Source organism: Rhinoderma darwinii, chromosome 2 (genome assembly GCF_050947455.1).
Source record: "Rhinoderma darwinii isolate aRhiDar2 chromosome 2, aRhiDar2.hap1, whole genome shotgun sequence".
Lineage (NCBI taxonomy): Eukaryota > Metazoa > Chordata > Amphibia > Anura > Rhinodermatidae > Rhinoderma > Rhinoderma darwinii.
The window spans coordinates 222,549,070-222,575,203 of NC_134688.1; the positions used below are offsets into that span (position 1 = coordinate 222,549,070).

General features: G+C 42.1%; 1 protein-coding gene across 1 annotated transcript in view; it reads left to right on the forward strand.

The window, feature by feature from the left end:
* LOC142741794 (uncharacterized) overlaps window positions 1–26,134 on the forward strand; it is a 659,023-nt gene that overhangs the window by 471,517 nt on the left and 161,372 nt on the right. Inside the window, exons 84-85 of the mRNA XM_075851126.1 lie at window positions 23,548–23,754; window positions 25,859–25,980. Of these exons, the coding sequence (XP_075707241.1) occupies window positions 23,548–23,754; window positions 25,859–25,980 (329 nt within the window). The remainder of the gene's footprint in view (window positions 1–23,547; window positions 23,755–25,858; window positions 25,981–26,134) is intronic.

Consider the following 26,134-nt stretch of genomic DNA (forward strand, 5'->3'; position numbering starts at 1 on the left):
ACTACCGCTGTAGTTAATAGTATTAAAAGTTAACTTACCCAGAACTCTTCTTCTTCTTCTTCCTCCAGTCCAGCCTCCGGGCTGATGTTTCATCCCATGTGACCGCTGCAGCCAATCACAGGCCAATCACTGGCTGCAGTGGTCACATGGAGGTCAGACTTGATGTCAAGAGAGGGACGCGTCACCAAGACAACGGCCGGGTAAGTATGAATTTATTTTACTTTTACTGCGGAAAGGGCTGTCCCTTCTCTATATCCTGCACTGATAGAGAGAAGGGGCTGCCGATTAGTACAGTGCAATTTTGCAGTGAAAACGTACCCGTAAATATGGTGACACCAGACCCGTATTTACGGGCACGGGTCCGTAAATACTGGTGCAATACGGGTCGAATACGTGTGACCAAGTACCCGTATTTACGCCAGTATTTACGGGAGGACAAAAATACATTCGTGTGCATGAGGCCTTACACTATCTTTTTCCACTTTAACTGGGGCTGCATAGAAGCCCGAGTTATAGGGGAAATCAGCCCTCTCATAGTGATTATTGTCACTAATAGGGCTGTGCTGGGTCTAGTAAGACCCAGCAGCAGTCTGCCACTAACGGCACCCGGCGATCATGTGACCAGTCACATGATCACCGGGACCAAAAGAGACAGCGGCGCGGCCGCTGCCTCTATTCCTATACGCAGCGCTCATTGAGTATAAAAGAGATCGGAGAAGACAGAAGCAGCGAAAGCTGCCTCTATCTTCTCCTGAGGGTCCCCGGCAGTCACTGACTGCCAGAGTCCCGACATTCAGTTGCCCGATCGCTCGGCCAGCAAGTTAAAACCTGTGCCATAAATAGTCTATGGCGCGGGTTTTAAGGACCCTGACCGCTGGCCGTAAATACACAGTCAGCGGTCGGGAACCAGTTAACAAAACAATGCTATGCAGTGTTTAAATAATATGTTCATATGTGGCAGATTTTTTTGCAAAATTTCTGAAAATCCGTTCTATACATCTATACAATTTTGCAACAAAGCTGCCGAATGTGACCTTTCCTTAAAAGTACTAAATACTGCTATACAATTCTCAAATAAATGTGCTATACAGCATCTTTGTTATTCTGTCATAAGGCATCCAAACACAATACAGTGCTCCAATAATACCTCCAAATAGAGTGCTAAAATGTTTACTGCCACAAAGTGCCAAATAGTATTACTAGTCATTTCGGATATAATACTTTTCTGAAATACTAAAATATTACCATCAGTGATTAAATAAAATTGTCATAAGTTACTACAGACAGTCACTTACACACGCTTACTATACACACACACACACACACACACACACACACACACACACACACACACAGGACCGGCCTTAGGATAGATGGCGCCCCGTGCAAAATTATATTTCTACGCCCCACTCCATCATAAAAAATGCCCCATAAAAAAAAGTATACCCCCCCACATTATAATGCCCTATATAGTGCCCCCACAGAGTATAATACCCCTTTAGTGCCCTCCATACAGTGTAATAATAATTAATAATATAATATATTATTACCCCTTCAAGGACACAGTATTTTGTCCTTTAATTGTGCCCACACAGTATTATGCCCCATGCACACGACCGTAAAACCGTTGTAATTTCAGACCGTAATTCCGGTCCGCAATTATGGACACATTCACTTCTATTGTCCATGGACACCTTCCCGTTTATTTCCGGCCCATAAATGTGTACCGCAAACGTTAGAACAAGTCCTATGTTTTGCGTTTTACGGGCAGTACTTTATATGGGAGCACAGCCCAAAAATGGGGATGGCTTTCCGTGGCCGTCGGCGGCCGACTATGCCCGCAATAGCGGCCCGTGAATATGAGCATGGTCTTGTGCATGGGTCCTAAGTGCCACACACATTATATTGCCCCCTATAGTGCCCCTACACAGCATAATGTCCGCTTACTGGCCTCCACACAGTATCTTGCCACCCTCCCCTGGCTGCCACACACAGCCCCCCTTGTAGATAGTGTCCCCTTGTAGATTGTGCCATACAGCCTCCCTGTAGACAGTGCCATAAACCCCCACCTCCTCCTTGTAGACAGTGCCATACAGCCCCCCACCTTCCCCTTTTAGACAGTGCCATACAGCCCCTACCTCCCCTTTGTAGACAGTGCCCCCACATCCCCCTTGTAGAAAGTATCATACAGCCCCCACCTCCCCATTGTAGACAGTGCCATACAGCCCCCCACCTCCCCCTAGTAGACAGTGCCATACAGCCCCCCACCTCCCTCTTGTGCACAGTGCCCCCACCTCCCCCTTGTAGACAGTGTCATATAGCCCACACCTCCCCATTGTAGACAGTGCCATACAGCCCCCCACCTCCCTCTTGTTGACAGTGCCATACAGCCCCCACCTCCCTCTTGTACACAGTGCCCCCACCTCCCCCTTGTAGACAGTGTCATACAGCCCACACCACCCCATTGTAGACAGTGCCATACAGCCCCCCCACCACCCCCTTGTAGACAGTGCCATCAGGCGCCCACCTCTCCCTTGTAGACAGTGCCATACAGCCCCCCCACCTCCCCCTGGTAGACAGTGCCCCCAAACAAAAAAATTGTACTCACTTAGGTCCCGTTCCCACGACGAACGAAGCTGCTCCACAAAGCTGACGACGGGATCCTTGCTGGCCTGCTCAGGGATCCTGAGCCTGATAGGCTGCAGGCCGGCTGGCCTGTAGCCTACTACAGAGTCTCCCAACCTTTTCAGACTTGAGGCACCCCTAGAAAAAAAAATGGCCTCCTACCAAAAATTGTTTATAGCAAGACCAAAAACGGCTAAAAACAAGCACTACACTCTAAGGGTATGTTCACACAGCATTTTTTTGTAAGGCAGAAAAAATCTGCCTCAAAATTCCTTCTGGAACTTTGAGGCAGATTTTGAATTGACAGCGTTATTTTACTTTTTTTCTGCGTTTTTTTAAACTGTTGAAGCTAGTGCAAAAGAGGCAGGCAAAAAAAAACACTCCAAACGAGCGCCACATGTATTTTCTGCCTCCTATTTGTTATGATGGGGTAGGGAGACAGACAGGTGAGCCCTAATCTACCCACCACTCAGTCCCTGCCTACTTGCAACGGCCCGTCCTAGGCGACGGCGTACAACTGGGCGACGGTCCCTACGCTCAATAAGTGCACGACAGACAAACAGACAAGGGTACACAGAAGCTAAGGGAAATGGGGCAGTTGACCACGGCAACACCGTGAGCAACAAGAGTAGTGAACGAGCCGAGTCAAACCAGGAGTGTACGAGGTACCAATCGCAGAGCAGGAGCGTAGTCAGTAAGCCAGGGTCAAAATGAAGCAAGGTAAATAATAATAGCAGGAGCAGCAGAGCCAGGAAACAGGAAAGAATCACAGGCAAAGGAGGAGCAGGAAATGCAGGTATAAATAGACAGAGGGCGGGAGCTAGCGCTGTCTGGCCAGGCTGTGATAGGCTCTCCCACTCCTTAGCCTCCCAGCCTGACTGCTAGAAGATCGTGGCACTCTCTCAGACTTAGGAGCAGGTGCAGACTGCTTACCCACGGGCATCGACACAGAAGCTGTGTCTGGCAGATCCTTTACACTATTAATTTGAATTGGAGGTGGAAACCACTTGAAGACCATCAGCCCCCCACTCAGTAAAATGACCATCAGCCCCCCACTTACAGTAAAATGACCATCCGCCTGCCACTCTCACTTAAATGACCATCAGCCCGCCACTCACAGAGCCCCCTGTAGATAGTGCCACACAGCCCCTTGTAGGTAGTGCCACTCAGCCCCCTTGTAGGTAATTCCACACAGCCCCCTTGTAGGTAGTGCCACACAGCCCCCTTGTAGGTAGGGCCACACAGCCCCCTTGTAGGTAGTGCCACACAGCCCCCTTGTAGGTAGTGCCACACAGTTCCCTTGTAGGTAGTGCCACACAGCCCCCTTGTAGGTAGTGCCAAACAGCCCCCTTGTAGACCATCAGCCCGCCACTCTCACTTAAATGACCATCAACCCGCCACTCACAGAGCCCCCTGTACATAGTGCCACACAGACCCTTGTAGGTAGTGCCACACAGCCCCCTTGAAGGTAATTCCACACAGCCCCCTTGTAGGTAGTGCCACACAGCCCCCTTGTAGGAAGGGCCACACAGCCCCCTTGTAGGTAGTGCCACACAGCCTCCTTGTAGGTAGTGCCACACAGTTCCCTTGTAGGTAGTGCCACACAGCCCCCTTGTAGGTAGTGCCAAACAGCCCCCTTGTAGATAGCAACCCCCCTTCTTGTAGATAGCCCTGTGGCTGGGGATTCCGCTCTAGGACGGAGTGCTTGATGTCTCTCTATATATATATATATATATGGACAGTAACATCAGGGGCAACTTCTGAAGCAGAGTCCCCGTCCACAGCGTTGCCGACACTGTGACTGGGAATTCCACTCCAAAACAGGCCCCTGTCGTCTCTGTTTATGGACCGTGACGTCAGGGGCTTCGCCTGGAGCCGAATCACCGGCTACTTCACTGGCGACACATATATGGACAGACACATAAAGAGCTCCATCCAGGAGCGAAATCCCCGGTCACGGGGGGATTACGCTGCTTTAGGGAGCTACAGAGGCGCAATGTACAGGAAGGGGGGGGGGTGTGATGTGCCACTTACGGAGATGGAGGGTGCTATCTACAACGGGGCTGCAAAAGATCTCCTACTTCTCCTCACATGCAATTCGCGCTGTGAGGAGAAGAGCAAGCACGGCCATGGTAGTGGTTGAGAGGAGTGTTGCGGCACCCCTGGAGGGTTCACACGGCTCCACAGGGTGCCGCGGCATCCCGGTTGGGAAACACCGGCCTAGTAGATAGCAGAGCAGGGAGATACCTCTGCTATAGTGTTCAATAGTATCTGCGTCCTAAGGACGCAGATATTATTGAATGTGGCGTCGCCACCACTGTAGCAGCCACAGCAGCTGCTAGCGGTGCCTCCGGTCATGGGAGGCTCCATACCGGCAGGTGACAGAAGCGCCCTCATGCCCGGTGTCGCCACTATGGCTACTACAGCGGTAGCGATGCCACTGAGAGAAGAAGCGCCTAAGCGGAAAGGCAGCTGCTGAGTCGTCGGGCCCGGGTGGTACTGAAATACAAGCAGGGGAAGGGAGCCAGCACAGCGCTCCCTTCCACCAGCTAGTGTGATGTGCTTTGTGCAATTGCACAGGTCACACACTCCTAAGGCCAGCCCCGCACACACACATACACTTGCTACATACGCATGTATGCTCGCTACATACAGGCATGCATACATACTTTACGTCCATTTTATATACATAGGCACACACTTACTACCTAGAGTCACGCACAGATGCACAAACACATATGCACACTCACTATTTGCAGTCATGTACACACTAGTACAAACCTACATGTGTACACTCACTACATACACACATGCACACTCACTAAGCATGCAGTCACAATGTACACTACCTACAGGCATTACAGCACTAATACGCAAACTCACAACATATATTCAAACATACATACAAATATCCACTAAAAATCGACATAATAATGCACATATATATACACTATATATTTAAATACTATACCTATGTGGAGAGCACCAAAAGAGCAGCGCCAGCCAAACCCAAGTCCCAGAGATTAAACGTTAATAAGATGAATATCTATTAAGTACATGTAAGATAATTAAAGGGACAAAGAAAAAAGGGCGGGGGGCGGGACTTACAAGCCCTAAATGAGCATGATGGTAACGGTGGGGATACACTCTAAATGAATTATAAACCTAGAAACGGAGTCCGACACACCAAGGTTTGGTTAAAAATGACAAGTTTTATTAGAACAGATAACAAAAACATTTAAAAGTTAAAGATGATGGCCACAGTGTGAAAAGGATGCCAGACAGTGATGTAGGCAATGTTAGAGTTATAATACATTAAATAACAAAGTGACAAGGGGAAGAAATGAGCAATTCCTAATTCATAAATGAATGAATACATGAAATAAATAAATAAATGAATAAATAAATAAATGAATAAATGTGGGTGTCGCTATAGTGCACAAAGTCCTGCACCCAGTATAATGGGTGAAGATCACATCAAGCGGTGATATTGATCACAGCCAAATGCAGGAATTTGAAAAGAGCACCAGTCTACTCGCACATGTATAACCATCAAAGGAATACATGCGTGGAAGGAACAGCTGAAATAGCTGAAATGAAGCAAAACGTCTTACCCATGTCACAGTAAACACTGTCTGGCATCAACCCCGACGCGCGTTTCGGCCCTCGAGCCTTCGTCTGGGGGTGGTGTCAGAAAGTGGGAAGACCTCATTTAAACCATCAGAGGCCAATGAAACAGCAGGGGAGCAGCTGTGGCTGCTTGAAATCATTGTCGACACATGATGTGTCGCGGCCCGACAGTCCGGTCTGTCATCCGCCGGAATCGGAACAGAGACGAGGATCTGGCGTCCCGCGACCCAGTCCGGCCAGGGACACAGACAGCCGGAAGAGAGTTCCGGCGTATCAGCATCCCAGGCACGACCTTGGACCCCGGAAGACGAGAGCCACGCCTCCATGTTGTTCCGGCCGCGGCAGCGAAGTCCCAGACCGTCAGGCCGCGCATGCGCGCTGAACAAAGGTAGAGCAACGAACATCATAAGGGAAAAAGGGTATACATACATTAGATTGCAAGTGCCAGAATAATGATGCAATGTTTGGATAAATTTGATCACAATATATATGGCACAGAAGAAACAACTAATAAATTTGAATAAAAACAGATTAAATAAATGGATGAAATGAATAAGAAATATATATATAAAATGTGTGAAGAAATAATAAAAATAAAAAATGAAAAAATGAAAAATCGGAAAATGAAAAAATAATAAAAAATGTATGAAAAATATATATAACAGAATTAGAAATGAAAAAAATAAATGAATAAAAATGATAGTGAAATAAATATAAATATTACATTGGTCACAATTAATTCTTAATTCGTCTGTCCCTAATGCTTTCCCTACCGCAATTCCATAATATAAATAAATAAAATAATATAGAAAAATGATATTGCATGTATGCGTATGTGCACAAATCCAAAGAAATTTCCATATATTTTCTTTATATTTTCTCAGACCAAACATAGGCAGATGCAATCAAGTAAATCCACATAATTACAATATTACAGTTTGGTTTAAATCGAAATATACAAGTACAAGTTGTTAAAAAAGGGGCATGTAAACACATACCCAGATATATACATGAGAATATAAAAATATAAATATAAATATAAGCTAGTGGTTAGGTGACATATAAAAAACCATAACAACTATCATATGTGTTAAAATATATATATATATATGGTTTGATATATACATATATATATGTGCGCCCACTCATATGTACAAAAAGTGTATATATCAAGATTCATGTATAATATGTACACACAATACATTCAGAAAATAACATATATGAATACGATAATCTTAATACAATATAATCAAGGCCAAAAGAAACGTGAAAAAGTGTATAATCCAAAATTATGATGGCACTGTTTCACGCACCAATGATGAATGTGATGTGAAAGTGCATATACTACTAAATAAGTGACAGTGACTAAAGAATAATAATTAAGTACATAATTGAACTAAAAATCAGGATATGTAAATGGTGTAAAATTGGAAATATAAAACGTATGTGTGTGCATGCGTGCAAAAATGAAGACATGAAATAAGGTAAGTGAAGAGTGTATGTGTGTAGGTGTATGTGTGTGTGTGACAATAGTCATAAGGTGAAAAAATTATTAATAGAAAAAATCCATTTGAATAATATGATAAAATAGTGTGGACAGCACACTTGAATAATTCCTGCGGATACGGGAAGATAATATTGACAACCAACTATGCAAATTTGCACTACCAATGCATATTTAAATATTTACACATATTAATATCGTATCCCCATGGTTTTGTGTATGTCCATTGTTGAAAAATAGTTGAGTAAATCCCCTAGAATAAACTGTTTAGAGATCAAATAAGGAAGTTGTTATGGTCTCAGGAGGTCATTAAATGTTAGATCACCGCAAGTTCGAAAACGATCATCTGTAACATTAAAAATAAAAATTAGGAAAATAAAAATTAGAAACGACAGTGACTTAATCGTTGCTAGAATAAAAACTGACACCATGGGAAATCCCGACACCCCTATAAAAATGCTGCAAATCCCAAATTTTCATTCAAGCCATTCGGTTGTACTGTCTTTAATTTCCAGATCCATCTGGATTCCAATTTTGACAGTTTTTTCATTACTGAACCACCTCTCAAGTCAGTCTTTACACAATCAATGCCTTTGACTTTGAGGGCTCTGGATTCACATCCATGGTACGTAAAGAAATGCCTCGGGAGAGTTTTTAATAAATCTATGTGTTCTGGGGCAGTGCCCCTCGCTGCCTCTATGCTGTTCACATGTTCCCTTGTTCTGATTTTAAGTTCTCTACTCGTAAGACCAATGTAGATCTTTGGGCACGGACACCAGGCGTAATAAATCACACCCTTGGTGCCACAGTTGATTGGCCAAGTGATTTTGTATGTCCTCTGGCCAGTTGAATCCACAAATTCATCACTGTTAGCCACATTTGGGCAGGCTATGCATCTTCCGCAGGGGCGACAGCCCCATTTTGGTTTTGACGCTCCAAAGATTGGTTTTATACTTTGGGGTTGGTGGTAACTGTGGACAAGGGTATCCCGAAGATTCCTTGCTCTTCTCGATGCTACCGCAGGTTTTGAAGGGAGAATTTTTGATAGGGTAGCATCGGTTTGTAATATTGACCAATGTTTGGCCAAACATTTCCTCATCTGTCCCCATCTGTCATGGTAGGTGGTAACATACCTGATTGTCGAATCCACATTTCTCTTGGTGCTGGAGTGAAGAAGTTGGGTCCGTGTTGAACGCCTTGCCCTCTCGTATGCCCTGTTAATACATCTTCTGTTGTATCCCCTGTCAAGAAAACGTTGTTTAAGATTCTTTGCCTGTAACTCGAAGTCATCATTAGATGAGCATAGCCTTTTGATCCTCAAAAACTGGCCGATAGGGATGGCACGGATCAGATGACTCGGGTGCGAAGATGAGGCATGTAAATATGCATTAACTGACGTATCCTTTCTATGTATATCTGTCCTGATATACCCGTCGTTATCCCGTCTGATCACTACGTCCAGAAAATCAATAGCTACTTCACTAGTTTTCCAAGTCAAGTGAATATTCAGATCATTGATGTTAAGATTTGTCATGAAAAGAGCAAATTCATCACTGGTGCCATGCCAAATAATAAAGATATCATCAATGAACCTGGTCCAAAGGACCACCTTGTCCATTGATGATATCCGATTAGATAGAAACAGATCCCTCTCCCACAGCCCCAGGAACAGGTTGGCATATGAAGGTGCGCAAGCTGCCCCCATTGCCGTGCCCTGGAGCTGTAGGTAGAAGGATCCGTTGAAAGTAAAGAAGTTGTGCGTGAGCACAAATTCTAGAAGGGTGAGAATGAGCTGAGACATAGATGGATGACTATCAGTCATCCCCAGAAAGTATGACACTGCTTGAAGGCCATCCTGATGTCGGATGTTGGTGTATAAGGATTCTACGTCACACGTAGCAAGCAGCATATTGGGTTCTAATTGAATCCCTTCCAGTCTTTTAAGAAGGTCTGAGGAGTCCCTGAGATATGATGGTAGGGTCTCAACCATGGGCTTCAGTATAGCGTCAATATACTTACTTATGTTGTCACTTAAGTTGCCTCTTCCAGATATGATTGGACGCCCTGGTGGTAGTTTGGGGTCTTTATGTATCTTGGGTAATAAGTATAGGCTTGCTACTGTGGGATCCTGTACCATGAGACATTCAATAAGGGCCGCAGAGATAATACCCTCATTTTGAGCTTCTTTTAATATATCGTCGAGCAAACTACTGAAAGAAGAGAGAGGATTAAAAGTCTGCTTTTTATAGCAAGTCGTGTTTCTCAGTTGCCGATATGCTTCCCGTTCATACATGACCCTCGGCCATATCACTATATTGCCACCCTTATCTGCGGGTTTAATTACAGTATCCTCGAGCGTTTTTAATCTCTTTAGGCTCCTCCGTTCAGCACAGGTTAAATTGTCATGTTTGATACCCGTGGATATTCTCTCGAAATCCCGGGCTACCAGTTTAACAAATAAGTCGATTGGTGGACATATAGTGAATGGGGGAAATTTGGAAGATCGTTTTCTTATGGTTTGAGGGATCGTACCTGTCTCAGGATTTTGTTGTTCTTTAAGTAGCTGTTGTAAAGACTGTAAAGCCTCTCTTTCTTCCGGTGTGTCAAAAATCTCATCTTCCTTCCTGTGGAACCATCTTTTGAAGATCAGTCCTCTGGCAAATAGATGTAAGTCCTTTATCGCTGTAAAGGTGTCGAAATGGGAAGAGGGTGCAAAGGTCAATCCCTTGGACAATACCCCAATATCTGTAGGGGACAAATGGTGGGTAGAAAGATTAATTACCTGCATTCTCGGGTTTTCAGGCAAATGGGTGGCCATTTGGTTGCGCCAGCCTTCTCCTCTTTGTCTATTGGCTGGATCATGATTAGATGTCTGCATCCGTTGTTCTCCACCCCTGCCTCTCTGCCGACTCTTCTGTCTAAACATATTTGGTCTCCTGTAATCTATTCCACTCCGTGTCCTGCCTCTCTGCGCATTGTCTTCAGACTCTGACATAGAGCTCGCTGATGACACAGAGGGAGACCTTCTTCCATCCGCACTGAATTGTTTGGGATATTGCCACCTGTACATGTGGTTTGTTAACTTATCATTCAGGTCTCGTTGGAATTTACGACTTTTGATGTCTTGAATATTTTTCTCCCATTTGTCCATCTCAAGATCAAGTTGTTGGAATGTGTTGGTCCACTCCTCATCACTCAACTTGGTCTTGAGTTCAGTCTGTGTTTTTTCGATCTCAACGTTAAGCATCTCAAGTGTCTGCTTATCCAGACCAATAAGCAGTTCCATGAATGTTTGGGATGACGTCCTGCAAGTGTCCTCCCACCGGGAGACAAAGCATTCGTCCAAACTGTTGAGGGTCGGGAAGACATGAATCCTGAGTCCTCTGGGTATAAGGCCTCTCTGTAGATATTTCTCCAAAAAGGCCTTATTCCACCAGGTTTTGGTTCGCTTGTGAAATAATGACTTGAGGTTATTTTTAATAGCAGCTATGTTACCCCGGGTGTCGGGATCTCCCACTGTGGGATCATCTTTGAAGACCAAGTCTAACTTGGTCAACCAGGATCTTTCCCTGGCCTTGAAGTCCATGCTGGTTGACCTCCCAGAATCTGCAAAGAAAACAGAACATGAAAGTACTATACCTATGTGGAGAGCACCAAAAGAGCAGCGCCAGCCAAACCCAAGTCCCAGAGATTAAACGTTAATAAGATGAATATCTATTAAGTACATGTAAGATAATTAAAGGGACAAAGAAAAAAGGGCGGGGGGGCGGGACTTACAAGCCCTAAATGAGCATGATGGTAACGGTGGGGATACACTCTAAATGAATTATAAACCTAGAAACGGAGTCCGACACACCAAGGTTTGGTTAAAAATGACAAGTTTTATTAGAACAGATAACAAAAACATTTAAAAGTTAAAGATGATGGCCACAGTGTGAAAAGGATGCCAGACAGTGATGTAGGCAATGTTAGAGTTATAATACATTAAATAACAAAGTGACAAGGGGAAGAAATGAGCAATTCCTAATTCATAAATGAATGAATACATGAAATAAATAAATAAATAAATAAATGAATAAATAAATAAATGAATAAATGTGGGTGTCGCTATAGTGCACAAAGTCCAGCACCCAGTATAATGGGTGAAGATCACATCAAGCGGTGGTATTGATCACAGCCAAATGCAGGAATTTGAAAAGAGCACCAGTCTACTCGCACATGTATAACCATCAAAGGAATACATGCGTGGAAGGAACAGCTGAAATAGCTGAAATGAAGCAAAACGTCTTACCCATGTCACAGTAAACACTGTCTGGCATCAACCCCGACGCGCGTTTCGGCCCTCGAGCCTTCGTCTGGGGGTGGTGTCAGAAAGTGGGAAGACCTCATTTAAACCATCAGAGGCCAATGAAACAGCAGGGGAGCAGCTGTGGCTGCTTGAAATCATTGTCGACACATGATGTGTCGCGGCCCGACAGTCCGGTCTGTCATCCGCCGGAATCGGAACAGAGACGAGGATCTGGCGTCCCGCGACCCAGTCCGGCCAGGGACACAGACAGCCGGAAGAGAGTTCCGGCGTATCAGCATCCTAGGCACGACCTTGGACCCCGGAAGACGAGAGCCACGCCTCCATGTTGTTCCGGCCGCGGCAGCGAAGTCCCAGACCGTCAGGCCGCGCATGCGCGCTGAACAAAGGTGGAGCAACGAACATCATAAGGGAAAAAGGGTATACATACATTAGATTGCAAGTGCCAGAATAATGATGCAATGTTTGGATAAATTTGATCACAATATATATGGCACAGAAGAAACAACTAATAAATTTGAATAAAAACAGATTAAATAAATGGATGAAATGAATAAGAAATATATATATATATATATAAATAAATAAATAAATAAATATATTTTATATTTCCAATTTTACACCATTTACATATCCTGATTTTTAGTTCAATTATGTACTTAATTATTATTCTTTAGTCACTGTCACTTATTTAGTAGTATATGCACTTTCACATCACATTCATCATTGGTGCGTGAAACAGTGCCATCATAATTTTGGATTATACACTTTTTCACGTTTCTTTTGGCCTTGATTATATTGTATTAAGATTATCGTATTCATATATGTTATTTTCTGAATGTATTGTGTGTACATATTATACATGAATCTTGATATATACACTTTTTGTACATATGAGTGGGCGCACATATATATGTGTATATATCAAACCATATATATATATTTTTTAACACATATAATAGTTGTTATGGTTTTTTATATGTCACCTAACCACTAGCTTATATTTATATTTATATTTTTATATTCTCATGTATATATCTGGGTATGTGTTTACATGCCCCTTTTTTAACAACTTGTACTTGTATATTTCGATTTAAACCAAACTGTAATATTGTAATTATGTGGATTTACTTGATTGCATCTGCCTATGTTTGGTCTGAGAAAATATAAAGAAAATATATGGAAATTTCTTTGGATTTGTGCACATACGCATACATGCAATATCATTTTTCTATATTATTTTATTTATTTATATTATGGAATTGCGGTAGGGAAAGCATTAGGGACAGACGAATTAAGAATTAATTGTGACCAATGTAATATTTATATTTATTTCACTATCATTTTTATTCATTTATTTTTTTCATTTCTAATTCTAAAAACACAAACAGAAAAAATGGGACATAAATCTCATCAAAACCACAAAAAAGGCCATACTCACTAGGTAGGTGGGTGGGTGAAAACCCGTTCCCATCAGGACGCAGACGGGTCAAAGAATGCTGCAGAAGGAGTGTGCATTAAATAGTGATAGCCCCTCCCACTAGTCTTGAGGGGAGTGGCGAACTAAGTGCTCAAAGGTGTGCGATAAATGTGTGTCAGTGTAGTGCTAGGGTGTGAATGGATGGTAAAAAATAAATATGTATGTATGAAAGTGTCAGAACTGTGTAATAATGTAATAAAAATAAATAAATAAATAAATAAATAAATGTGATGAATAGGGGTCAGTGCTGTGAATAGTACATGGGGTGTCAGTACTATGTGTAATACGTGGAGGGATAATGTGCTGGTCGTCAGGCATGGCGTATCTTGCCGAATAACAGCCTATTTGTAACGCCGCTAGTGTTAGCTAAAGCGGGCTGCTCTGCATTCCAAACCAAACGCCAGCACATCATGCCCTCCCAGCATATAAGACCCGGCTGCGTCCTGAAAAAAAGTGTAGTATACGTAGTAAGAAATATCCATGAAACATGGGGTATTAGTTGTTATTTTGGCCAAAATACGCAAAGCTCGCAACCCAACGTCAAGGGTCCCCAGTGCCTTGCGAGTCCCTAACCAGAACTTTTCGTTCCTAATTTAAAAACACAAACAGAAAAAATGGGACATAAATCTCATCAAAACCACAAAAAAGGCCATACTCACTAGGTAGGTGGGTGGGTGAAAACCCGTTCCCATCAGGACGCAGACGGGTCAAAGAATGCTGCAGAAGGAGTGTGCATTAAATAGTGATAGCCCCTCCCACTAGTCTTGAGGGGAGTGGCGCCACTCCCCTCAAGACTAGTGGGAGGGGCTATCACTATTTAATGCACACTCCTTCTGCAGCATTCTTTGACCCGTCTGCGTCCTGATGGGAACGGGTTTTCACCCACCCACCTACCTAGTGAGTATGGCCTTTTTTGTGGTTTTCATTTCTAATTCTGTTATATATATTTTTCATACATTTTTTATTATTTTTTCATTTTCCGATTTTTCATTTTTTCATTTTTTATTTTTATTATTTCTTCACACATTTTATATATATATATTTCTTATTCATTTCATCCATTTATTTAATCTGTTTTTATTCAAATTTATTAGTTGTTTCTTCTGTGCCATATATATTGTGATCAAATTTATCCAAACATTGCATCATTATTCTGGCACTTGCAATCTAATGTATGTATACCCTTTTTCCCTTATGATGTTCGTTGCTCTACCTTTGTTCAGCGCGCATGCGCGGCCTGACGGTCTGGGACTTCGCTGCCGTGGCCGGAACAACATGGAGGCGTGGCTCTCGTCTTCCGGGGTCCAAGGTCGTGCCTGGGATGCTGATACGCCGGAACTCTCTTCCGGCTGTCTGTGTCCCTGGCCGGACTGGGTCGCGGGACGCCAGATCCTCGTCTCTGTTCCGATTCCGGCGGATGACAGACCGGACTGTCGGGCCGCGACACATCATGTGTCGACAATGATTTCAAGCAGCCACAGCTGCTCCCCTGCTGTTTCATTGGCCTCTGATGGTTTAAATGAGGTCTTCCCACTTTCTGACACCACCCCCAGACGAAGGCTCGAGGGCCGAAACGCGCGTCGGGGTTGATGCCAGACAGTGTTTACTGTGACATGGGTAAGACGTTTTGCTTCATTTCAGCTATTTCAGCTGTTCCTTCCACGCATGTATTCCTTTGATGGTTATACATGTGCGAGTAGACTGGTGCTCTTTTCAAATTCCTGCATTTGGCTGTGATCAATATCACCGCTTGATGTGATCTTCACCCATTATACTGGGTGCAGGACTTTGTGCACTATAGCGACACCCACATTTATTCATTTATTTATTTATTCATTTATTTATTTATTTCATGTATTCATTCATTTATGAATTAGGAATTGCTCATTTCTTCCCCTTGTCACTTTGTTATTTAATGTATTATAACTCTAACATTGCCTACATCACTGTCTGGCATCCTTTTCACACTGTGGCCATCATCTTTAACTTTTAAATGTTTTTGTTATCTGTTCTAATAAAACTTGTCATTTTTAACCAAACCTTGGTGTGTCGGACTCCGTTTCTACGTTTATAATACTATATATTTAAATAATTTTGCCATGGCATAGCAAATTTACTACAATTGCCAACAGAAACTGGCATAAATAAAGCAGTAATCAACGGCAGCTTGTATCAGGTGTAAATGTCTCTTAAAGGCGCACAGACGTCCATAGATGTGCCTTATTTAATAAGAGGCATGTGCCTCTTAATACACCGCGTTCCAAATTATTATGCAAATGTTATTTTTCGCGGATATTCCTAAATAGTCGATGCAAATGACAGTCAGTATAATCCTTAAGCCATCAACCGTTGGAGTATAATGTGAATTTTATTGAACAAATCTCCTAATGATAACAGATTTTTTTTTAGAAGTAAAAAACTCAAAATGCACTGTTTCAAATTATTATGCACAACAGAGATCAAAACATTTTAAAGGTTGTAAATAGAACTAAAATGGTAATTTGTTGAATTTGCAGCATCAGGAGGTCATATTTACAGAAATCAAAAGCTCTTTCAATCAAAAAAAACTTGACAGGCCAAGTTACATGTTAACATAGGACCCCTTCTTTGATATCACCTTCACAATTCTTGCATCCATTGAATTTGTGAGTATTTGGACAGTTTCTGCTTGAATATCTTTGCAGGAAGTCAGAATAGCCTCCCAGAGCTTCTGTTTTGATGTTAACTGCCTCTCACCCTCATAGATATTTTGCTTGAGGATGCTCCAAAGGTTCTCAATAGGGTTGAGGTCAGGGGAACATGGGGGCCACATCATGAGTTTCTCTCCTTTTATGCCCATAGCAGCCAATGACACAGAGGTATTCTTTGCAGCATGAGATGGTGCATTGTCATGCATCAAGATAATTTTGCTACGGAAGACACGGTTCTTCTTTTTGTACCACGGAAGAAAGTGGTCAGTCATAAACTCTACGTACTTTGCAGAGGTCATTTTCTTACCGCCAGGGACCCTAAAGGGGCCTACCAGCTCTCTCCCCATGATACTCCACGACCTCCTTTCTGACATCGCAGCCTTGTTGGGACATGGTGGCCATTCACCAACCATCCACTACTCCATCCATCTGGACCATCCAGGGTTGCACGGCACTCATCAGTAACCAACACGGTTTGAAAATTAGTCTTCATGTATTTCTGAGCCCACTGCAACCATTTCTGCTTGTGAGCATTGTTATGGGATGGCCGAATAATAGCTTTATGCACACTTGCAAACCTCTGGAGGATCCTACACATTGAGGTTTGCGGGACTCCAGAGGCACAAGCGGCTTCAAATACCTGTTTGCTGCTTTGCAATGGCATTTTAGCAGCTGCTCTCCTAATCCTATTAATTTGTCTGGCAGAAACCTTCCTCATTATGCCTTTATCTGAACAAACGCGTCTGTGCTCTGAATCAGCCACAAATCTTTTCACAGTACGATGATCACGCTTAAGTTTTCTTGAAATATCCAATGTTTTCATACCTTGTCCAAGGTATTGCACTATTTCATGCTTTTCGGCAGCAGAGAGATCCGTTTTCTTTCCCATATTGCTTGAAACCTGTGGCCTGCTTAATAATGTGGACCATCCTTCTTAAGTAGTTTTCCTTTGATTGGGCACACCTGGCAAACTAATTATCACAGGTGTCTGAGATTGATTACAATGATCCAAAGAGCCCTAAGACACAATAACATCCATGAGTTTAATTGAAAAACGAATAATTAAATGTTTATGACACTTAAATCCAATGTGCATAATAATTTGGAACACGGTGTATATTAGGCGCTTCTTACTCCAGCAATTTGCGATATGATAGTAGTAGCAAAGGAAAAAATTAGATTATGAGAGGAATTGCTAGGATTTATTTTTTGGTGAATTTTCTATGTTTAGTATCTTTAAAGGGGTTGTACAGTTCTGGGCCATCAATATGTGATCGGTCGGGGTCCGACTCCCAGCACCCCCGCTGATCAGATGTTTTGAAGGGTCCGTAGCACTCGTACAAGCGATGTTTTCCCTTCATTTTCTTTACTGCTCACACTGTGAATCGCTGACACACTTGTAGTGGCAGTTCACATTATTACAGCCTTCTCTCGTTCACTTCAATGGGAGAAGGCTGTAATACTGTGAACTGCCGCTACAGGTGTGTTGGCGATTCACAGTGTGAGCACTAGAGTACGCACGAGCGCTGCAGCCCCTTCAAAACAGCTGATCGGCGGGGGTCCCAGGAGTTGGTCCCCGACCGATCAGATATTGATGGCCTATCCTAGGCCATTAACTTTTTGGAACCGGACAACGCATTTAAATAAAAGTTTTGGAGTACAAACAAAACAGAACTTTGCCATAAATTGACTCTGTAGTCTCATATATTTAAAGGCAATGCAGTAGGTTTGTCAGATACAAATGCAAACGTTCTGTTACTACAGAAGTTGATGCAAGGCGATTTTTATTTGACAAAGAAATTATTTTCATGAATAGCTTCATGAGCAATGTAAAATGATTAATCATATTTATTAAAATTATTTTCATATATTTAATTGTACATTAAATAATAAGTAGCTATTTTATTATACATTTTGAACAATATAAAATAAGACAAAACAATAGTATGTTGGTGTTTGTATGTAACTTCCCATTAAAAGTATCATCATGAATACCTAAATGAATGAATACATAGATTAATAGCATTCAATAGCTGTAACTGCATATATTAAAGGTGTGTACGGAGGGATAAGTATTCATAGACATGTACTGCATCCACAAAAGGATTACCACAAGAAAAACAGGATGTACAATTGCAATTTAGAGATCATGCACATTGTACAGAGTTGTATAATATGTTTTAATATGTTGTAATATGCCCCCATAAAGGTGCATGGGGCCCTTTATACCTTTATATTCCTTATGGAGGCGTACAGAGGGTCTTTTTTCTGTCAGATTTTGTATGAATACGGCAGGAAAAAATAGGGGCATGCTCCATTGGATGCCATATTACAGAGGTATAGAGGAATTGCTTTTATGGGAGAATATCCCCGTAATGCAGTGCTGTATGAAGGCACCATACAGTGGCAGACAGTGTATACGCTACTCTATGCAATTCTTTCTGTAAAAAAAACGGAAACCTAATGGAACGAAGGCAAACTGATGTAAACTGAAATTAATGGTAAATGCAAACGTAAACGATACTTTCCGTTTGTCTGTTCCTCTGACGGAACAGATGAACGGAAAGCCAAATGGAAGCCCAACGCAGATATGAGCAGGCTCTTAGCTGTATATATATCAGAGGAGTTTTATCTACAGCAGAACAAATTACTTCTTAGTGCAAAGTAACCATCTATCTATGGTATTTTGTAAATTATTACCCTGTCACCAGTAAGCGATTCCTGTTGCTTAAATACTTTGTATAACTGATAACAATAATTTCAAATGCCTTTTAGTGAATTGTAGTAACTGCTAATTAATTATTTCTTGTTAGCATTGTGTATACATGTCTTTGCCTGCAGTGTCCTGAAGCACACTTGTTAGCTCATATATCCGTGCACCAAATGTTATTTAATGAAATGTTTTCTTTCAGACAATAATTGAAGTTGTCATGTACAAAAAACAGTAAGAGAGAATAATTTTTAAGGTTGAATAGGCACCTAGTCCAAAGTTCAACCTTTTATGTTGAAATGTTGATCCAGAGGAAGGAAATAAACCATATTGGGTAGTTACCTATTGTCCTAATGTAAGGGGTAAAAATTCCTGAAAAAAACCCTGGATTAATCACCCCTCTCAAGCAGGGGCGTAGCTAAAGGCTCATGGGCCCTGGTGCAATAATTTAGCTTGGGCCCCTACTCCTCCCCAACACCACCAGACCCGTGCGCACGCCTATGCCCAGCTGCCTTGCCCGACAGACTCCATGAATGCCCCCACAGTATAATGCCCCACATAGCTGCCCCCACAGTATAATGCCACCACACAGTAAAATGCCCCCATAGCTGCACCCCACACAGTATAATGCCCCCATAGCTGCCCCAACACAGTATAATGCCCCCCATAGCTTCCCCCTACACAGTATAATACCCCCATAGCTGACCACCAAAGTATAATGCTCCCCATAGCTGCCCCCACACAGTATACTGCCCCCCATAACTGACCACCACAGTATAATGCCCCCATAGCTGCCCCCACAGTATAATGCCCCTATAGCTGCCCCCACAGTATATTGCCACCCATAGCTGCCACATACAGTTTAATGCCCCCATACAGTATAATGCCCCCCATATTTCCCCATACACTATAATGCCCCATACAGTATAATGCCCCACATAGCTGCCCCATACAGTAGAATGCCCCACGTGCAGTATAATGCCCCTATAGCTGCCCCATATCGTATAATGCCCCCATACAGTATAATGCCCCCATAGCTGCCCATACAGTATAATGCCCCATACAGTATTATGCCCCCCATAGATGCCCCATACAGTATAATGCCCCAATACAGTATAATGCCCCCAATAGATGCCCCGTACAGTATAATGCTCCCATAAAATATAATGCACCCCATAGCTGCCCCATACAGTATAATGCCCCATGCAGTATAATGCTCCCATAGCTGTCCCATGCAGTATAATGCCCCATAGCTATCCCATACAGTATAATACCCCCATACAGTATAATTCCCCCTCAGCAGGTACCATATGAGCCCCTCCCCTCCCATACCCAGTATAATGCCCCCATATGTATGTACCTCACAGAAAAATAATAAAACTTGACTATATCGCGCCTATGCCGAGCCGCTCGCGGCACAGTGAATGCTTGAGCCAGGCTCCAGCATTGAACCTAACGGAATCCTGCGGATGCACATTCAGTTGGAGGTGGGATCAGCACGGTCAGCGCTGCGTGGCAACGGGGGCCCTGCGGCCCCCCAGGATTAAGGGCCCGGTCATAGTTGTGACCCTTATAGCTACGCCACTGATCTCAAGTGATCCTTTATAGATGACATGTAATATGACATCTTTCCAAAAAAACATCCCAACCTCTTTAGAATTAATTTGACTAAAACGCCATTGTAACATCCCGTGGCAGAGAATTCCACAGTCTCAGCTGTCTTACAGTAAAGAAACCCGTTTTGTGCCTTTTTCTTTTTTATGCTCAAATCTGTTTTTGTTGACCCAAGAAAGATATCAACTATACAGAATGTACAAGGTATCTAGAATGCCAAATCAAAATTCTGAATGCAATACAAAGGATTTGTGACAAATATACATGTATTACCGTAAAACAACAATAGGAAGTATGAAAATAGGCTTAAGTAGCTTGATGGTAGGTAGACCTATAGCTAATGATGAAATGTGGAAGGCCTTTATGGTGCAGTTGAAGGGTTCTGTAATTTGTGAAAGTCGCACCAAGGTTTCCACAACTGCAGATAACTAATATGGCTTCTCTGTTTCCATCTGGCGTGTTCCTCCAACTCTGAGATTTGATGTAGCTTCTCTTTCCATTGCTCTATAGTTGGTGCATCTGAGGATCTCTATTCAAGTGGTGTAAGTAATACCGTTGGAAGAATGTATTTAGAGGGTTGGCACTAAGAAGTGGAAAGCCACAGTGTCACGTAGGGTTTGTGGACCCACTGGGCCGTATCGCCTTGGCAGTATGGCAGCTGGCTAACAGGGCGCAGGTCAGAGTCTAAAGTTAATATAGGGTACATGTGGCAGCTCGAACAGTAGCAAGGCAGGCTTGGCAGGAACTAGGCAGCAGGTAGATGTCAGGCATGAAGAAGCAGGAAAGGCATGGTATACAGCACAGCACGGCTAAAGCTTAGCATGGCACTAGATCAGGATACAGGATACAGGAACAGGGAACACTGGGAGCAGGAAACACTAGGGGACCATTTGCAAGACAAACTTGCTCTGGGATCAATTAGCTCAATCTCCAACATGCGTGCGCTCTGGCTTCTTAAGTCTGGACTGAGCTTGTGAGCGCACCCTGGTTGTCACTGTGGAGCAGGATGGCCGCATGTGCAGACATCTCTTGAGAGAAGGGCGTCGACTGGATGGAAGGAGTTCGTGGTCAGCCTCGAACGTTACACACAGCAATAGTAATTCTGGAGACAATATGTTATGTGCACAAATTTGGATAATATATCGTTCCACTTTGCCCCAAACTTTATAATTAGGTCGCAGTGAAACCAAATATGTGAGATGGTTCCTACCTCCTTACTACACCTCCAGCATAAATGATTTTGTGCCAAATTCATAACTTTCAATTGCTAGGATGTTTTATACCATCTAGTCAAAGTCTTATATGAGTTCTCCTGCATCTTTATACATTTGAAAATCCATTTAAATTAGAGAGTATCTTAGAGATCTCAATTGGTGTGAACTGTGTGTTAAGTTTCCTTTTCTCAAGGGGTTATAAAAAAACGGCTTGCACGGAGTCAGCTGTAATGACAGACCCAGATATAGTTTCAAGATTAGATCGTTAGGAAGTTTGGGGAATAAAAGGAAGTTTTCTAACCAATTTATATCTCAAATGGGGGATTGTGTCTTGTTCAGAAACGTCTGGCACATCTGTTTAAATGACATTTCATGTAAAAAACCGAGATTGGATAGGGTCACCTCTATGAGTCTGGACTAAAGGAAGTTTAGTGGCATATCTTTGTTGTTAACTCACGCAGCAAAAAGGCTTAGTGGTATAAGTGGGAGGATCTGTCACTAGTTTAGTAATGCCCGATCTCCTAGCTAATCTAATAGGCTCTGTCACACTGATAATGCTAGGGAAAATTGTGTCCCAAAACGTTTATTATTTTAAAAGTTATGAGCTTTTTTCTAAATATGCATATGAGGCAATACTTGACAAGTGGGAGGTAACACCAGCGATTCACCTGAAGTGGAGCTACCACACAATCTCTGACGCTGTCCTATCAGCATGAAGCTGCTTCACACAGTATGAGACACTCACTAGAGGGAAGGGGGATCACTTCAAACAGCTATATCTCGGGCTATGGACCACCTAGAACAATGCGAAACAATGTGAAACAACGTGAAATTTTAGGTTGACCATAAGAGCTCTTTTCCTATGCAAAAACCAAAGTGATTAAAGGGTTCTCCACTTTGGAAAATCCCTACTTGTTAGAAGGGTCCCTCAGCAATAAGAAGATCACAATGCATTTCCCTGCTGGGATCCCCAGCAATCAGCTGTAATCTGTGGGGAAACCTGGCAGTAAGTGTCCATTTTCCCTGCAGTGCCACCACAGGAGATATTAAGCATTACACAGTGCCCAATCATAGCAGTGTGTTGTCTGTATAATGTAGGACACGTCAGATCTTCCAGAACAATAGACATTCTTTGTAACCGCTCTCCTTTCTGGCCAAAAGATGAGGATACTATCTATGAACTCAGAATTCCATAATAGGGTATATGAAAATGGGTTTTCTGAACTGGACAACCCCTTTAAGGGAATTAAATTGTCAAGAAACATTAAGAGAAATCTGGTTATTTAGATTGGAAAAAAAATGGATCAGGGGTGATCATTGATTAAATTATACATAGGTATTATGTCACCTCTGGTTTTTTTTTCTCCATAACTTAAAGGGATGATCCAGTCCTTAAAATTCCTAAAATGTATCAAAAGTGCAATCATCGACACACATGTAGTGGTGATTCACAGGTATTGCAGCCTTCTTCTCCCATTCACTTCAATGGAAGAAGAAGACTGCAATACCTGTGAATTTACGCTACATACGTGTCGATGATTGCACTTTTGATACATACCATGATCTTATTTGCCTTGGCAACAGCTGCCTGGCACTGGTTGATACAGTTTAGTTTACTGTCCATTAATATCTTTCCCACAGTGATTTACAATTTATTATGCAATGATGATATATTTTAGCCAGATAACTTAAAGTTTGTTTATATTTAACTTGGCAATATGGTAAAATATAAATTTTAATGTACATATCCTTTTTTTTTTGCACAAAATAACAGGTGAAAATCAAGAGACTGTAGAGAAAAGTATTGTTCAGCTTCCTGCATGTGATGGTGTGGGATCTCAGTTGGATGACTTCCACTACTTACTAGTGGTTCGTGCAGCTTGTCCAGACCGCTTTTCTGATACTTTATGTCGATATGTTGAAAGATTGTCCAGTGACCTACAATTTCATTATCTCTGCCCAGGCATTAATAACATAGCCGGTAAGTAAAGGAGAGCCCCGGGAGATGTTAACTTGTTATATTTGCTCTTGTCGGAGAATAATTGTACTTGTCTTACCACTATTTTAGTCGTATGAAGATATGTAAGCTTGCAGCAAGATCACTTCAATAATGACATAGTTTATAGATACTACAATTCAGCTTAGAGGAATGTAGCTTGAATAAAATTACTGGCTTCATATTATTCTTAATATGTAAAATATTCTATAAATATTGTAGGATTCTTATTGGAAATTATATATATATATATATATATATATATATATAATTACAATTATTTGTCTATGTACACCCAATATTTTTTATTGTTTTTCATTGCCCAACATGATTTGACTGCACTGTTCAGTTTACAACAGAAGAAAGTACAGATACTGTTGTAATTCATTAGCGCCAACATATTTAAGAACTTCATATACACAGTTTGCACTCACATTATAACTGCCGTAAGAGTTGACTCATTTATTTATTCTACATCATTTATTTATATAGCGTCATCTACTTCTGTAACACTTTATATTTTACAGTTGCAAAGGCTAAAGAAACACAAAGAATGTTTTGCTTTTGTTACAAAAAGTGATTCATTTACATTCTCTATATGGTATAAACATCTCCAAAACGGCAAACCGATGGATTTGCTGTGCTACAGCATTTTAACACATGTTGTCCTTATGTACCTTTTAACACTAAAGCTGGCTATACACAGGTCAATTTGCCATGATACAATATTTGAGATGCTGGTTGTTAAAGGGTTGTATATTTCAAAACCTAAGCAATGGCCAGAATGATCTTTGCAGATGATCATGATTAATCAGAATATTTCCAGTTCTTATAGCAAACAGAATAATATACATACATATACTGTATATGGATGATATTCACAGCTCATTTTATAAGCCTGAGTTTTATAAACTGTAGGCAGATCCAGCCTTGGGTTGAATGGCGCTCTTATCCTGACAGCATTGACAAGTGCTTACTTACATCCTCTCATGTGCTGATTTATGCACATACAGTACTGTACACCTATATACTCATATACTCACATACTCAAACATTCTCTTATGCACTTGTTGATACACATCCCCTAATGTACTTGTTCATGCACAGACAAGTTCCAATGTCTTGGGTACGACCAGCTTTAGTTTGGTTGGTGCCCAGTGCAGTATCTTCCATGGACGCACCTCCTCATTGTGTACCATATAGTGCCCATTGCACAAATAATACAATCGTACTGTGCCAAAATAACATTGCCATAATTTGCCCAAATGACACTGTACAATAAATATATTAGAGACTGTAGCTGTATCCTGTGCAGCTGTCCTTCCATACGCTTTAACACCATCTGTGGGATTAGGGGCATGAGCTCCGAGTGCCCAGGCACACACCCTAACACACCGTAAGGCCAGCCATACTCCCATGTGCATGCTCATGCACATCAAAATATGTCCTTGCCTCTAAACATGGACATTCACACATATGCATATGGTCACCACCCATGCCAATTCATCCATGTTCTTAGATATCCAGATACTCACTCAAGCATACAATCACTCCTGCACTCAGTCATACATATAAACATTCACACTTATGCACCACACCTACACACAGAATTATATACACTTATCTTTGGTGTCGGTTTCAATGTATAGTACCCTCTCGCACGGTGGCTTGACTGACCTCTTTATTCTGACCATTTACACACCCACAAGCTGTCTACAAAGTTAAATAGTCTTTTATTTGCATAATTTTTGGCCGCTATTGCAACAAGTGAAATAGATGCCAGGCACTCTCCATAATGGTTTCAATGGATCTTGGTGCCTGTCACATGTAATTAAATTTAAGGTGCCAGTTTCCAGGATCTGTCATAGCCATTAATGGGAGCCATTTATAGGGGAAGCACTAAAAGAGGTGAAGATTGTCGGCCAAGTGGCGCTCCCTTCATGCAAGGTGAGTGCTGTGCCTGTATGGCTATAAAGGTCACACACCCCAGCACTGACTGCAGTCTTTAAATTAGATGATTCTTTATTATACTTAATGGCAGTGATATACATGACTGTGTTAAATATTCAACTGTCGTATTTCTTTTTAGTATTGGAGGAAAATACATTTGGTGTTTTAGTTCTTGAACCTTCTAACAGTACCAACACAGTTTCACCTGGAGGAGCTATCATGAGATGCAAGGCCAAAGAAGCAATCTGCAGTGCAGCAAAGGTAATAGAGCCATGCTTTTTATTTCATCACTGTACACTGGGCATTGCAGCCATCAGTAAGTTGCTTTTACAGATCAACAGCCGAGTAACTTTGTAACTAGCACGGGATTTGTGTACTGGCAACTATTCCAATTAGAAATAGTGACCTTTTTCAT